The 15,349-nt window shown below is 53.3% G+C and overlaps 1 protein-coding gene across 1 annotated transcript in view; it reads left to right on the forward strand.

Annotated features, from left to right (window-relative positions):
• Duox (dual oxidase) overlaps positions 1-15,349 on the forward strand; it is a 45,906-nt gene extending 30,557 nt beyond the window's left edge. Inside the window, exons 6-25 of the mRNA XM_003748004.2 lie at positions 1,564-1,730; positions 2,779-2,936; positions 3,862-4,037; positions 4,891-5,063; positions 5,510-5,810; positions 6,590-6,727; positions 7,372-7,476; positions 7,754-7,959; positions 8,552-8,655; positions 8,947-9,028; positions 9,381-9,601; positions 11,307-11,581; positions 11,977-12,183; positions 12,339-12,569; positions 12,694-12,998; positions 13,271-13,450; positions 13,766-13,977; positions 14,188-14,311; positions 14,398-14,553; positions 14,927-15,349. Of these exons, the coding sequence (XP_003748052.1) occupies positions 1,564-1,730; positions 2,779-2,936; positions 3,862-4,037; positions 4,891-5,063; positions 5,510-5,810; positions 6,590-6,727; positions 7,372-7,476; positions 7,754-7,959; positions 8,552-8,655; positions 8,947-9,028; positions 9,381-9,601; positions 11,307-11,581; positions 11,977-12,183; positions 12,339-12,569; positions 12,694-12,998; positions 13,271-13,450; positions 13,766-13,977; positions 14,188-14,311; positions 14,398-14,553; positions 14,927-15,181 (3,776 nt within the window). The 3' untranslated portion in view covers positions 15,182-15,349. The remainder of the gene's footprint in view (positions 1-1,563; positions 1,731-2,778; positions 2,937-3,861; positions 4,038-4,890; positions 5,064-5,509; positions 5,811-6,589; positions 6,728-7,371; positions 7,477-7,753; positions 7,960-8,551; positions 8,656-8,946; positions 9,029-9,380; positions 9,602-11,306; positions 11,582-11,976; positions 12,184-12,338; positions 12,570-12,693; positions 12,999-13,270; positions 13,451-13,765; positions 13,978-14,187; positions 14,312-14,397; positions 14,554-14,926) is intronic.

The following is a 15,349-nucleotide window of genomic DNA, read 5'->3' on the forward strand; positions in this document are numbered from 1 at the left end:
TGTTGTCGAGGTTGTTTCGTTTGCTTGATTCTCATGTGTTGTTTGTGAGCTCGGTCGGTTTGTTCACTGTCTGGTGTTCGGCTTCAGTGTGGCGCATCCGCGGGACCCTAGGAGGGGGAGTCCGATATCAACTCAAATGATTCAAAATAGGATAGCTGTTGGGCGTAAAGTCGCACGACTATTTCGCCTCTTCTTAATTCACTCTAGTAGTCTCCCGCAGCGGAGGCGGAAGCGCTCCAGGTTGAGCTTAGGATTTGGGAGGACAGCTTACTCGGAGGAACTGACACTAACTTACTAGCCCAACAGACCACTCACTCACCCGCCTACGGTGGCCCACCAAACGGGATGTCTGATTTATGAAATTTAGTCTTTCCACGCTTATAATAAATTCGATCTATCGCCCGACGAGTTCCTGACCTTCCTCCAGCTCAGCCGGCCGGCGGATAGTCGATCTTTGCTCCTTCGAGAGATCGGGGGTCTAATTGTTTTGGTTCTACACCCTCGGAGCGGTGATGACGAAAAAGTACCCCGCTCGCGTTGACGGCCACCGCTTCTCGGTGGATGCGTGCCTCAGAGGCACTGCCTCTTGTGTGTAGCTGAATATTGATATAATAATACATAGTTGCCCGGACGCGCTTATTTTCCTAGAGCTCACTCCGCTCGATGTTCAGCTCGTGGAGGATAATACGATTCCACCAGGTTCTCCTCAATGAATATTCGAGAAGTACGCTTCGGAGCTCCTGGAAATAATTTCGACGATCGGGATGCCGCTTCGCAGAAAACCTCTTCAATTTCACATCCTCGGGGACCTTATCACTCAGATGTTCCATCGACATACCTTGCTATATCGTGGAGCGTACATCGAGAACGACCGGCGAGGCAGTCCGAATCGGCGCGTCTATTGACAGCCGTCCATCTCTCGAGTGAACATCGCTCGGGTGAATCGAGTTTCATCTCCCTTCCCTCAAGCTCCCGCGGGTTCATCTGCCCGTCGCGAGACCGTCCGTTCCCCCGACGTCGCTTGATCGGCGGAGGTTCTACGCAGAGATTCGTTACCGGAGCCCCAATCGTTAGTTCAGCGATAAGTCGTTCCGGCCAACCTGTGAGGGCGAACTCATGAGGTGAAAGCTCGGACTCAGCGGATCGTTCCAGGGCATTCCCCGCAGACTCGTTGTGTTTATGTTTGTATGTATGTATGCCTAGGCTGGACATGGACGATAAGCATTCGTCTGAATGTTCTCCGCGGCGTACATTTATATAGGTCCTCACCGAGAACCATCAAGGGCGATGAGGCTTGCTTAGGTCTCCCCCTAGATTCACCGATGTACGCACACGGACACGATTGAGCCGAACACACTCCGAATGCGGATAGTAACACCGAACAATGAGCTAACCTTCGATTGATGTCAGTCGATTCGCTCCGTGCATGACAGACTCACACGAAAAAAAAAATTTGACGTCCAACTAAAACCGATTGTTCTCGTCGCATGCATGCTTCTGTCCATGTCTACTCGACCCCCATCGGTTCCAACGCCACGAATCATTAACGTTCTATTCCTGTAGTTCTCGGAGATCCTCGGACGAATCAGAATCCCGGGATCTTGGCTTTTGGCATACTTTTCCATCGCTGGCACAATGTTCTCGCCAAGAGAGCGTTCAGGGATCATCCCGATTGGAGCGATGAGGAAATCTTCCTCTACGCAAGACGTTGGGTCATCGCGTCGTTACAGGTGAGCATTTTTGGAAGGATAGCGTTCAATCCTCCGGGATCCGGGGTCCTCATCTCGCGGCGATAGGCACCACGAGGGGTTGCGAGGGATTTCCCGCGAGCCGGGAAAGCGCGCAGAGTCGCTGATGGAAAGAATCCAGAAGGCGCTTTGCACTGATTATGTTCATCTCCTGCATGCATGTATGTGGCATATGCGCGAGCGTGGCGGCGCTTTTCGTGCGAATCAGCTGGAAAGTTCGCCTGCGTTGGCACCAGGAGACGACGGCAGAGTCGGATGTGCCAGGGCGCGAGTCGACAGGGGGTGCTGGTCACGGGACCGAGCGAGCAAAGGGATGGGTCGGCCCGTCGGAAGCTCCGGGCTTAGGGAACGCTCTCGAAATTGCTCGATTCAGGCGAAGGGTAATGAGCAACGCGACGAACTTCCATCCTGACCTCGTCCTTGTTCCCGTCTCTAAACAAGCTTCAACCCCACGCTACCACCGTGCTGAAGCGCCTCCATCTCGTGCGAGGTGATACCTCGATTTCCATCAGTTCGAGCAACCCCAGCGTCCGACCGAACGCTGTAGCAATAGGCAAGAATCAAAGTGAAGAACGAGAGCAGATGAATGGATGGACGGGCGGGCGGAGGAATGAATGACACATTGTGTGACAGATAAGGAGCCCTGTCAGCCGGACAGCCAACCAACGAACCAACTAAGCAGCCGAGCAACCCTCCTCCCCTCGTGTATGGCGCAGTTCCCTCGGTGTAACGGTGACAGCTCCTCACAAGGGGACCGAGGGAGCCGATTGAGGCGAGGGCGGAATTCCGGTAGTCTTTCAGAAGAAGCCATTAAGTCACTCACAGCGCAACGCGTACCTCAAGCGGTGCCCCGTGATGTCCTGCGAGACAATCTCGTTCCCGAACGCTTGCATATCGAGTCAGTTGTCATGGTGAATGATAAACGACCTCGAAGGCGGGAAAAAGTGGAAATATCCGGGGAGCGCGATCACGTTTCGAGTGGGGACGATACAGATTCCGTTAAGTTAGCGAAACTTCCTTTGCTTTCCAGAACATCATCATGTACGAATACGTGCCCACACTTCTCGACGAGCCTGTTTCTCCTTACCGTGGCTACAAGCCCGACGTGCATCCAGGGATCAGCCACGAGTTCCAGTCTGCTGCGTTCCGTTTCAGTCATACCTCGATCCCGCCGGGACTGTATCGAAGGTTTGCTGCTTTATCATCATTCGACCTTTTCTAGACTCGCAAGCTGTGTGCCGTCCGCGGGACAACATACTCAATGACGGATTTCAATCGTCTATAGACTTTATTCGAATCATTCCCACAAACCTCACGATGGATCGCTTGATCACGGCTTCGAATGATGATCAGAACGTTATCCTAATGCGCGCCTGTACGTCCTGATGAGGTGTACCGGGGCCAGAGAGGAACGAGGAGCGGGAGAAGCAGCTATACTCGAGGGCTGGCGAAAAGAGGACGAAGGCAGCCGGAAGGATCGGCTCGTATTTTTGGAGAACGAATTTCGCAATGGAAGTGAGCGCCATGAAAGACAGGAATCTCGCAAGGGAGGCAAAGGGACGACGGAGGGAGCACCGTTTCCGCACCTTCCCGCGGATGCCCGCACTACTTTGACAACTCGTTCTCGATTCTCAAGCTGGCGGGCTCTTTTTCTCTCCGAGCTCATTCGTTCGTCTGATCGTTCTCGTGTTCGTCAATGGATTCGCTCTCAATAGCTTTATTGCTGCGGCAGCTCGAAGTTCTCGGAGCGCTTGATCGGCTCGGAAAGTTCCCCGTTCGCTCCCGGGCGTGCCGATGATGAAAGAAGTCATCGACGGCCGACGTTTATTAGAACGTCAGGAATTCCATTTGTATTCTGGATTAACATTCATCAGCCGAAATCCCACCTGGAGCAATCTCACGCCGAACGCAACCAAGAGCGGAGAGTCATGTGATACGCGGATTGATGTTGAGAAAAAAAAAAACTAGCCAACCCGGCGATAGTTGTGAGAATAATACGGCTCGCACATTCTGTGCTGCTATGATCGCTGTACTGCCGAGATTTCCAGAGAGCCTCCGAAGATATCGGACGAGACCGGGGAGCGTTTTGTCATCGTTGCATCCCAATTTTCAGGACCGCTAATTGCACATTCCCGAAAACCAGGACGGGCCGAAGCGCGATGCGAATGTGCTCAACGTGGTGGCTGTCCGAGGAAGTGCTTCTCGAAAATGGCATCGACGAACTTCTGATGGGAATGTCGTCACAAATCGCCGAGAAAGAAGATCACGTCATGTGCTCGGATGTTCGAGGTGAGTAGGGTCGCCTCCCACGCTACCTTCGACATCGGCAACAGCAGAAGCGACGGCGGGGCCTGTCTTATCTGTTATTTTTCTTGCTTTCTTTGTTTCTCGTGGGGTTGCTCTCCAACTCTCGCGAGCTTCACTCTAGCCCATCGCTCGTCCTCGCGATAAGACGTCGGAGAAGCAGCAGCAGTTGTAGAAGTAGTTGGATGATGGCCGGGCGAAGTGTAGGCATTAATCAAGCAGCGTGTTGGCTGGCCGGCCGACGAGCTAGATAAGGGGGCGTCTTCCGTCCTCCTTCTTTTTCTCCTTCGGTCTCATCCTCGTTCAGAAGCTCCGGCTCGGAGCCGCATCAAAGGAGAGGAGCAATTATGTCGTTGCTCACCGCCGATGCCGCGGCTCTCGCTACCTACTTAATGTCGATCGTCACTCCTTATGCCCTAGACCTGGGGTGCCGAACTTGGAAATTTGGCTGGCCATATATGAGCGCCGGGGGAACCCGTGGGCCTCGCTTCCGTATGGAGAAGTTGACGTCTTGTCCAAAACGAGGAATGCGAGGAGCGAGAAAATGCATGATCTGCTGCCCTCGGCACCGAGGTTCCTCAAGTACTTTTCGTGGAACGAAATAAACGATGCTCCGCGCTCTGGCTGTCGCAGAGCCCTCGGGATTGACCTAGCGCCGAGTTCGTGGAGAGATACTTCCGGGTCACAATACGAGGCCCCACGGACCACGATTTTGGAACCCCTGCCCTGGACCGTAGGCCTCTCGTTGGCGGCCTCCTGTCTTGGTCAACGACTCCCGAGATTCTCAAGTGAAACCGATTGACTTTGCCATCGTCTTCTGACAAATTTTCCATTGCAGACAAGTTGTTCGGTCCGATGGAATTCAGCCGCAGAGATTTGGCGGCATTGGATATTATGCGTGGACGTGACAGCGGTCTACCGGACTACAACACCGTACGGAAATACTTCAATCTCGATCCCGTATTGGACTGGCAAGCCATCGGTGGAAAGCTCAAATCTGCAAATCAAGAGGTTTGTCCAATTTATCGAGTCGTGGCTCTGCCTGGCCGTGCGCCTGTCTCTCGGCTCGCTTCTTTACTCCCGTAGATGGTTGGTTAGCGAAATGGAGGAGTGGGGCTCCTCGACCGGCGAGCTCGAGCCTGTTTGGCGGGCCGACCGGCGGCTCGCTCGCCTGCTGGACTCAGTCGTACAGAGACGTCCAGGGTCGCCCAGGGCGGATATAATTTCAGGACAAATGGCGCAATTGTGCTCACGCACTCATTTCTCACACGGGGGCAGATTGGAGTGCTACTGGTCGGCTCAGCCGGTCGGTTCTGCCTGGCCGAGTCTGCTCAGAAACGCGTTCCTGCGGCTCCGCGTCTCTGTTCGTGGAAGCAATAAAAAGACGAAGACGACGACGACGACGACGAGGAGGAGTAGGATTCTGATCTAACCATGTTCTCTCTATGACCTTGCAGCTCATCGAGCGATTGTACACGCTCTACAAGGGTAACTTGAATAATATCGATCTCTTCGTCGGCGGGATGCTCGAGTCGGAGGGCGGTCGACCGGGAGAGCTCTTCCGGAAGATCATCAAGGAACAGTTCGAGCGGATTCGGGATGCCGACAGATTCTGGTTCGAGAACACCAACAACGGTCTATTTACGAGGGAAGAAATCGAGAACATTAGGAAAATCACGTTGTGGGACGTCATCGTCAACGCCTCCGACAACATTTCTCCCGAAGCCATACAGAGGAACGTGTTCATCCACGGTGAAGGTACGCGTCGTTAAAGATTCTTGCGGACACCATTCAACGGAAGATTACCTCCCTCAATGCACCGAACTGCCTGTCTAGCAGCGGCCGGAATACCTCCCATTCAGGGACGTTTCGAAGGGGAGAGGGGCGATGGAAGCGGGGGCCTGGGGGTCCGGAGCCGAGGGGAGCAGCACCGCCATCCCATCGGTGAAACTATCCGGTTCGCTGGGTCCGGGGTTTGCCTTGTGAGTGGTCGGTTGGCAACTGCCGAACTGGCCGATGACCGGGCAAGATGTTCCTTTAGGGACCGTTTGCAGCCGCGGGATCGAGTCGTCTATGTATGAACAGCGAGCCGGAGGCGAGCGGAGGCGACGATGAGGCCTCCGATCTCGTCGTCGATTTCTCCTGGGAAGACTTCCTGTACCGAAAGTGGCAAGATGATTGCCTCTGTCGGCGTTGTCGCCCGCTGCTCCTCCTCATTCACCCCCCATGATCTTTGCTTGTTACGACGCCCGTCTGCCTGCGTGACCGCCCAAGTCGTTATTATCAACGATTTTCCCCATCTCGGCTGTTCAATAATCGCTGATTGGGACAATAGCCGATGTCAATGAAATACTTATATCCGTCAAATATCTCAGGATGCGGTTCCAACGATAGAGAATGTCCTTTGTGGCCCGTCAGGTTGCTTGATGCTGAGCGCTGGCGATGATTATTCCATCCCAGAACTAGTGTCTTGACGTCTTGACCTGGGCCGTCAATATGGAAAGTATTTAGTCGCTCATTTTCTCCTTTTCCCTCAGGCGATCCTTGCCCTCAGCCAGCGCAGATCAACAGCACCGTCCTTGAACCATGCATGATACTCGAAGGCTGGGATTACTTCCGAGGAAACGAAGTTGTTTACATCTACTGCTGCCTAATTTTGGCTTTCATCCCAATTAGTGAGTTGCTCCCTGCCGACCCCGCGTGAGCCCTGCTCCGACGGTGGCTCGGCGTTTCCATCTGCTATACTTCAGTGATTGTCGTGTCCTGTCACCGTTGACCGGCCGTTGAAGACCAGAGTTCAAAACTCGATTAGCTGTTTGTCGATAGCGTGAACGTTATCGGGAGGAGAATTTCTGGCCGGAGACTCATCCGCATGAAGCAGCGTTCGTGCAGGAGTTTTCGGCTCCCCCCGTGGGAGAATCGATTTGTTGGCTTGGCGATCAATCGGTCGCAACACTTCAGCCGCACATCGGGCTCCATATTCTCCACATTGCAGAAAAATAGATGCGACAAACGCTCGCGTCCGAAGTTTCACCGTCGGAGATTGTCATTTGGTCGAATGAGCGGTGACAGGTCCGCTTCCACTTGGCTGACTCTGTCGCTATCGCCGCATGGTGTAGTACGGCGCGCCTCGCTGGTTTGGCAGTGAACCGGCCGGCGAGGCGGCGGCGCACATTTCGCCGCGGCGAGCGGACCGGAAACGAAATTTAGGAGAAACGGAAGAAAAACGTCCGAGGAACGAACGAACGACGACTCGGAAGAATTCAGAGTCCGCTTCTCTCGGTCGTCGACTCTAAATCCGCTTTTTCTTGTGTTACAGTTTGTGGGATGGCCGGCTACGGTGTCATCAAACTGCAGAACAAACGTCGACGGGACATCAAAAAGAAGGACATTGTCAAGAAAGGAAAAGCCCAGGATAAGCTGTGTACGTTATACTTGACATCTTTTTCGCGTCTGTATTTTCGCGCTTGCTGTTCCGCGTCGATCGGTCGAGTCGAGGCTCCGATGCAATTAGAATGGTCTTCCTGCCAGGATAGTTTGGCCCGGACGAAGATTTCTCTCTTCTGCTTTTCGCTGTTCTTTTCGAAGCCCAGACCGCGCTCCCCGCTCGGTGGCTCGATCCGATTTGTCGGGTTTGTCATTTTCGTTTGGTGCTGATATCGCTGCTGCTCTAAGTGGTGGTCTTCTTCTCGTTTCAACAGATGTCAAGGAATGGCTGCACCAGAACCACAAGCGATTTGTCAAAGTCAAGATCGGACCGGACGAGAGCGTTTATACTGTCAACCGGAAGGGCGAGGTGCTGCGCAAAGTCTCGTTCTCGAGCGTTCCTCAGCTCATCGTCCAGGTCACCTCGGACACGACCCGGAAGCCGATGTGTCTGATCAGGAGTCCAATGGATCATGACTTGGTGAGGATCGATTGCGTATGTCCGGACCTCCAATGGGATCGCCTCCGAGAACTCCCGCGAGGAAATATACCCTTTCCGGATCGTATAATAAAGAAATGGGCAGAAATACGTATCGATCGGAACCGATTCCGAACTCTGATCCGTCCACCTGATGCGGGGCCCAGAGGCGGATTTTCGCCATAGTTCTGTTTTTTCCCATCGCTCGATCTCCTCGTCGTTTCACAGGCAGGCTTAAGCCTTCCGAGTTTAGCTCACGTCATGACTGCGCAATAATTCTCATGGCGAGCAGAGGGAACACTCCCTCGATCAGTCGAGCTCGCCGAGGACTTGGGCATGAAATTCGACTGTCGATCGACGCCCGGAAGCGAATTCTCTCGCCGAGCTCGTCCGCGCTTTCTGAGTCTCCGGGAATTCGAATCTCGTGAGGACAGAGTTCCTGAGAAGTTCTCTCTTCTTCTGACGAAGACCGAGCACTTCGAAAATCGAGTCAGATGGCTCTGAATTTCATTGTCCTGTTAATAAGAGCTCTCCTCCGACTGCTCCGAGTTTCTGGTTTCCGAAAGCCTTTTATATTTTTTGTTCCCCCTCGCAGGTTCTCCAATTCGACTCGGAGCATTCTCGGAAGAAATTCCTGAGCAAGTTGGAGAAATTCTTGGTGGATCACAAGAAGACCATGGAATGCATGAGCACGAGCCGGTACGTACCTCGAAGTCAGAGCGTTGGATTGAATCGGCGAGGAAATATTAAAACCATATGATCGGGGAGGAGAGCGTCGGGAAAGACTTATGCTTATCTAGCAAGATGACCTTCCGTCGACGCCCACCCTCGGAGGAGAGTATTATTCTATTCATCCCCGATGAATAATGCGAGTAGCGATCATGCACTCCAACTAACTGCATGGAGTACGGACGTCGCCACGTGTCGAGACGGCAGAGAAAAATATCTCATAATGAATATTGTAACACAGGTTGCCTCACCTTCTTTCAGCGAATTGATGCTGGCCAATGCCGAGACGAAGGAGAAACGCCAGAAGCGTCTCGAGCACTTCTTCAGGGAAGCTTACGCTCTAGTGAGTGAATGCATTACACTTGCCTTCCTCCACCTTTCACTCGGTTTTCCCGTTTTCTGTTTCATAATGAATTAGGCAAGCGGGTGGGCGAGCGAGCGAGCGGATTCCCAACGCAGGAGCGACGCAGACTCTTCTTTCGCTCGGTTGTGCACTCCCATCTGCGAGTCAGCCACCTCGTTGCTCCGAATCTTGCTGACAGCGAGCACGGTCGGAACTTGAAAGTTCTCCGACGTTTTGGCTGACACGATCTTCAGTTCGCTATGGCTTCTCGCGTAATCCCTTGAACCCGTAAACTGAGCGAATTCGTCCGCTGATTGGCTGCCGAGACAAACTTTCCTCATGCATTTTTCAGACCTTCGGACTCAAACCTGGCGAGAAACGCAAACTTGAACAAGTTGGAAACGACGTCATCATGGTAATGCGGACCTCGTTGTCTAAGAGAGAGTTCGCGGAGGCCCTGGGCATGAAACCCGACTCGCTATTCGTCAAACAAATGTTCAACTGCGTCGACAAGGACAAGGACGGTCGAATTTCATTCCAAGAGTTTCTCGACACGGTCGTACTCTTCACAAGGTGAGAAACAGCTGTCGAACTCGACCTGCTCCCCCATCCCCCGTCTCGAATCGAGTTCGCTGGAAGGATGGAAGAGCTTACGAGATGAGGAAGCCTTCGAAGTCGTCGATATTCGTCGCTCCGAGACCGTTTGGGAGGTATGACTTCTCCCGAGGCATTCTGGAGGGCGACCGGGAGCTGGGCGTTCAGACAGCCTCAGCGGAAGTATTTTTGCGCGTTAGCCCCGAGATTCCTTTCACAGCTCGATATCCTCCTTCCTCCCGACAAGAGACATAACTCTATCTGAGCCGTCTCGAGCATTGACGCTCAGCCCTACGTAGAAACCGAAAAAAGTTCTCGTCCACTGAAATTATTGTAGAAAACGCCGTTTTCCCGAGCGTTCGTTCCCGGCAACCGTCCCTTCCGCCCCAGCTGAATCTCAGTCGGCGTGACTCGTTTCGCAGCCCGTCCTGCCGTGACAATCGGGGAAAAAACACTGGGGGTTCATTCAATGAGATGCACAGCGAGGTGACTCGGCACAAAAAAGCTCGGGAATTATTTGCTTGTCTGGCCAAGCGTATGTGTTCGACGCTCCGGGCATGCCGTAACTTGCGAGCGCTGTTTTCTCCTCGGTTTCTCGTGCCGCGCCTCCTTATCATGGTGTGTCGCATCGTTTGTCGCATCGTTCTTCTCTCGTGATCCAAGAATTCCCCTCTCCCCGTTCCTCTGCTCGTCTAACAGTGTCTTCATCCGCGGTGGTGTAATTTGTAACCCGAGCGGGGAATGGAGCTCGTTCCTCTAGCACGACGATGGTAAGAGCACCAGCCAGATTTCTCCCGTTGCCTGTCTGCCAAGCAACCAGTCAGCCGGCGGACGTCGGTCGGACGGCCAGTTTCAGCGAACTATCTAAAAGGAGCACAGGGAGACCGTGCGGAGTAGCGGAGGATGGCCTCTGAGGAGTCGCGACTCACTCCTTTGTCTGGAGCAAATGACAGCCGGCATGTCAACAACCCCTCGCTCGATGACGTCGACAGCGGCGAAGACGACGACAACGCTGGCAATAAAGATAGAGGAGGCTCGAGCAGCGGCGGAACGCACGAGCAAATGAATCAACAACTCTTCGATTTTCCCTGGCAACCGAGGATTTTCCTCTTGGTTCGCCGCTCTCGAACCCGCTCCTTGTTTCTATTCCATCAAGCGGCCGCGTGATGGAGAAGTTCCCCGTCGGTGCCGGATCTGATCCGAACTCCCCACCTAAGCCGAGGTTCAACATTGCGGGACGGGCTCGGGCGGACATCAGAGCTTTCCGCGACAGCCTCCACGCGGCGGTAATCGTAATTAATTTCGATAAAGAGCGGACTGCACAGCTTCTGCTGAGGGAAGGACTACGCGCGGCGGTGAGCTCCGTCTGGCTTTCATTGGTGCCAGTGGTCGGCGGTGATGAACCCTCGTCCAAAACAGACACATATGTATGTACATACATACACACACACACGAGAGCAAGCAAGCTTTAACGCAGCGTACATTGAGAAAGTCTCGCCTGATGATAACAGACATTACGACCAGAGGCAAGTGAGCGAATTTGTACGGCTTCAAACATGCCTGCAGAGAAGTTGAATGGAATTGGATCAAGGGATCCGGACGACTAGACCGAACGAAGCCTCCTCTTTCGCAGCATTCCTCTCCCCCGCGTATTCAGTCGTCAATGCGCATTATTCTGTTGCAGGGGAAAATCTGAGGATAAATTCCGGATCATCTTCGATATGTGTGACAACGACGGCAACGGCGTCATCGACAAAGAGGAGCTCACGAAGATGCTGAGATCGCTCGTCGATATCGCCAAGGCCAATTCCTTGACGGAACACCAGACCATGGAAATCATCCAGGGCATGTTCGCGACTGCTGGACTGGAAAATAAGGATCGACTCGACTACGATGACTTCAAGGCAATCATGAAGGAATATCGTGGAGACTTCATCGCCATCGGACTCGACTGCAAGGGTGAGGCTATTACCCTCGTACGGTCAATAAGGTTAATCCGAGCTGTCAATAATCCGCTTCCGACGCTTGCGCTGTTGGAACTCAATTGTTTTGAGCGACGCCGTCGCTGGTAATTGATTGCTGACCCCCGCTTCTCGTCGTCGGTCCAGCGTCGTCTTATCCTTCCCACCCAAGGAGTATTCTCGCTCGAACTCTCCGGGTTCGAGCAGGTATATGTATGTGTGTAGACTCGTCGTCGGTCCGCGAGCTCGTGTTTCGCCGATCCTGATAATGTCATATCCGAGAGCTGGATACGCGAAGCCGTGGCATCGAAAAACTTTCCCCAGGTGTTTCGCGCGATGAGCAACCGCGAAGTTTGACATGGAGTTTGACATTGCGAAACTTTTCAATTTTAGGAGCCAACCAAAACTTCCTGGACACATCAACGAACGTTGCTCGTATGACTTCTTTCCAAATCCCTCAGAACTATGAGCCGCGACCTTCGAAGATGGTTCAAAAATGGAATGAGATCGCGACTTTCCTCGAGGAGAACCGCCAGCACATATTCTACCTGTTCGTTTTCTACGTCACGACGTTCGTTTTATTCTTCGAGCGCTACTTCTGTGAGTTTGCTTCTTCGACCCTCGTGACAACGAACGTCTTTTTCCTCTTTCGGGGAAGCATGGCTGCCTCGGGGAGTTCCCGGCGGCGGGCTGATAAAAACTCGGAATGGATATATTTGAACCGGAGCGGGCTCTGAAACTCGGGATTCTTTCAGATTACGCCTATCAGGCAGAGCATATGGATCTGCGTCACGTTATGGGGGCGGGAATCGCCATTACCAGAGGTTCGGCGGCATCTCTATCATTTGCCTACAGCGTGCTACTCCTGACGATGTGCAGAAACCTGATTACGAGAGTTCGAGAAACACCGATCCAGCAGTACATACCGCTCGACTCGCATGTGCAGTTCCACAAGATCGTGGCGTACACCGGAGCGGTATTTTCCTGTGAGCTCTCCACCTTCGGCTCAATAGTCGAGAACCGAATTTCGAATTATTGCAAGTTACCTAAATCCTATTTTCAAAAATGTGGTTGCGAGCCGTCGAGGAATAATATTCGCCCCGTCCACAGTCATCCACACGGTCGGCCACTACATCAACTTCTACCATGTCTCGACCCAGCCGGCGGAGCACCTGAGGTGCATGACGAAGGAGATGCAATTCGACTCGGACTTCAAGTCGCAGTTCTCCTTCTGGGTGTTCCAGACGATAACCGGGACGACCGGACTCATGCTCTACGTCGTGCTAAGCGTGATTTACGTGTTCGCCCACCCGAGGATCCGTCAGAAAGCCTACAGCTACTTCTGGTCCACCCATAAACTCTACTATCTATTCTACATTCTGTGCCTTCTCCACGGACAAGCCAAGTTGACCGGGGTGAGTCGTACGCGGGTATGCGGGCATCGATCTTCTCCGGCTCACTCACTTACTTTCTTCTTACTTCCCTTTCAACGCATTGACAGTCGACAGCTTTCCATGACAGCTCTCGTTAGAGCGCAGAGAGCGTCTTTCGAACCGGGAATGTGGAAGGAGGGATTTGAAGGAGAAGGGGATCCGCAGAGCGGCTACCTTCCCCGCCTGATCTCTCTCGCCTCGTTCGTTTCCGTGACGCCACCTGACGCAGCTAATCCCGTTCTTCCCATTTGCAGAGTCCCCGGTTCTGGATCTTCTTCATAATCCCAGGAATCTTTTTCGTACTCGACAAGGTCGTCTCTCTCCAAACCAAGTTCATGGAGCTCGAGGTCCTCAAAACCGATCTGCTGCCCAGCGATGTGACGAAGGTCAAGTTTGCGCGGCCCCCGAGCTTTAAATATCTTTCCGGTCAATGGGTGAGTACGTACGGGAACTCGGGAACGATTTCTCCCGCTGACAGCCTTCGCTCTTCAAACGCCGATTCCTCGATCCTCCTTTATTCCCTTCGATGTGCCTCACGTTTTCTCGCTCGCCCCAATGTGCGCCTCTTGACGCGCGAGAACGACTGCGGCCCCACTGAATCGTCACTCGAGCCTAAATTATGGTGACCGATGATAGCCTAAATCAGACGGTCGACCCCTCCGGTGGCGGACACCGAACTCCAGCGAGGGAGCACGCGAGCGGGCACACGGCGGAGGGAGGAATGAACTAACGAGTAACTTGAACCGCAGGTTCGCATATCATGCACCGGATTCCGGTCAAACGAGTACCACTCCCTGACGCTCACATCAGCGCCGCACGATAACTTCCTCTCGGTCCACGTTAAGGCCCAGGGCCCATGGACGTGGAAGCTCCGAAACTACTTCGATCCAAACAACCTGCCCGAGCGTGCCGCTCCCAAGATCCGTCTCGAGGGGCCCTTTGGAGGTGGAAACCAAGATTGGTAAGTCTCCCTGCCTCAATTGGCCTCGGGCAAACAGGCGGACAGCCGCGCCGCCGCCGCCGAACACAGGCGCACATACAACCACAGGACGGAAAACATACAGATCCGCACAGGCGGCGGGAGACACGGAACGAAGAAAGAAAACAGCAGAAAAACTCCACATGCCCGAGAGAGCGCTAATCGAATCAACGCTTCTTTTTCTGTGTTTAGGTACAAATTTGAGGTAGCCGTAATGGTGGGAGGCGGCATCGGAGTGACCCCGTACGCGTCCATCCTCAACGATTTGGTTTTCGGAACTTCGACCAATCGATACTCGGGCGTCGCCTGCAAAAAGGTAAAACCCTTCATCGCTCTTCGGATCGTCGGAGTCAGGCCCGAGAGGTTCACTTTTTTCCGACACGCGTTCATCTCCTCATTCAGGTTTACTTCCTCTGGATCTGTCCGTCCCACAAGCACTTCGAATGGTTCATAGATGTTTTACGGGACGTGGAGCGTAAGGACGTCACGAACGTCCTCGAAATACATATTTTCATCACGCAGTTCTTCCACAAGTTCGATCTTCGAACCACAATGCTGGTGAGTGCGATCTGCTCCCGCGGTCGGGAGGCATGTGTTCCCGGGGCGGCTCGAAACTTGAATCGGGCGTCGCTTGTTTTTCGAGCAAACACCTCCGAAGTCCTATCGGACAGCTGAAACTCTCCTCTATGGTGAATCTCGGAAGCGGCTATTTCGGAGAGCATTCGCAGGAGAGGGAGAAACGGGACGAGTAGAAAGAACGGAGCAGCTGCTCGAGGGCCACACCTGTAGATTTTAGAGTGGGTGAATAATATCCGAACGAAAAAGGAAAGGCTTCACCCGCCCTCGGAGCACCCGGAGGGAAACAGAGTGAGCACTTGCTGAGCACTAGGAAATGCTAACGAAGACGTTCTCTTTTTTTGTGCCGTTTCAGTACATTTGCGAGAACCACTTCCAACGGATTTCGAATCATTCGATGTTCACCGGACTGAAGGCTATCAATCATTTCGGCAGACCCGACATGACGGCGTTCCTTCGTTTCGTGCAGACTCAACACGCGTATGTGAGCAAGGTCGGCGTTTTCTCTTGTGGACCAACGGCGCTCACCAAAACGATAAACGCGTCGGTGGAGACCGTCAACACAGCGAGGAAATTACCCTATTTCATCCACCACTACGAGAACTTCTAGGCGAAAAACCAATTGTAAGACTCGTGGCCTGGTCTTGCCAGAAACACTAAATATCCTCCGCGTCGCCGAGTCGTCTGGAACATTAGTTCATTCAGTTCCAGAGGAATATCTAGTTCCCTCCCGGAACGTTAGCTCTCGAAAACACCAGAGAAGGGAGCTGCGCTGTTT

Source organism: Galendromus occidentalis, unplaced genomic scaffold (genome assembly GCF_000255335.2).
Source record: "Galendromus occidentalis unplaced genomic scaffold, Mocc_1.1 scf7180000077527, whole genome shotgun sequence".
NCBI classification, from domain to species: Eukaryota; Metazoa; Arthropoda; class Arachnida; order Mesostigmata; family Phytoseiidae; genus Galendromus; species Galendromus occidentalis.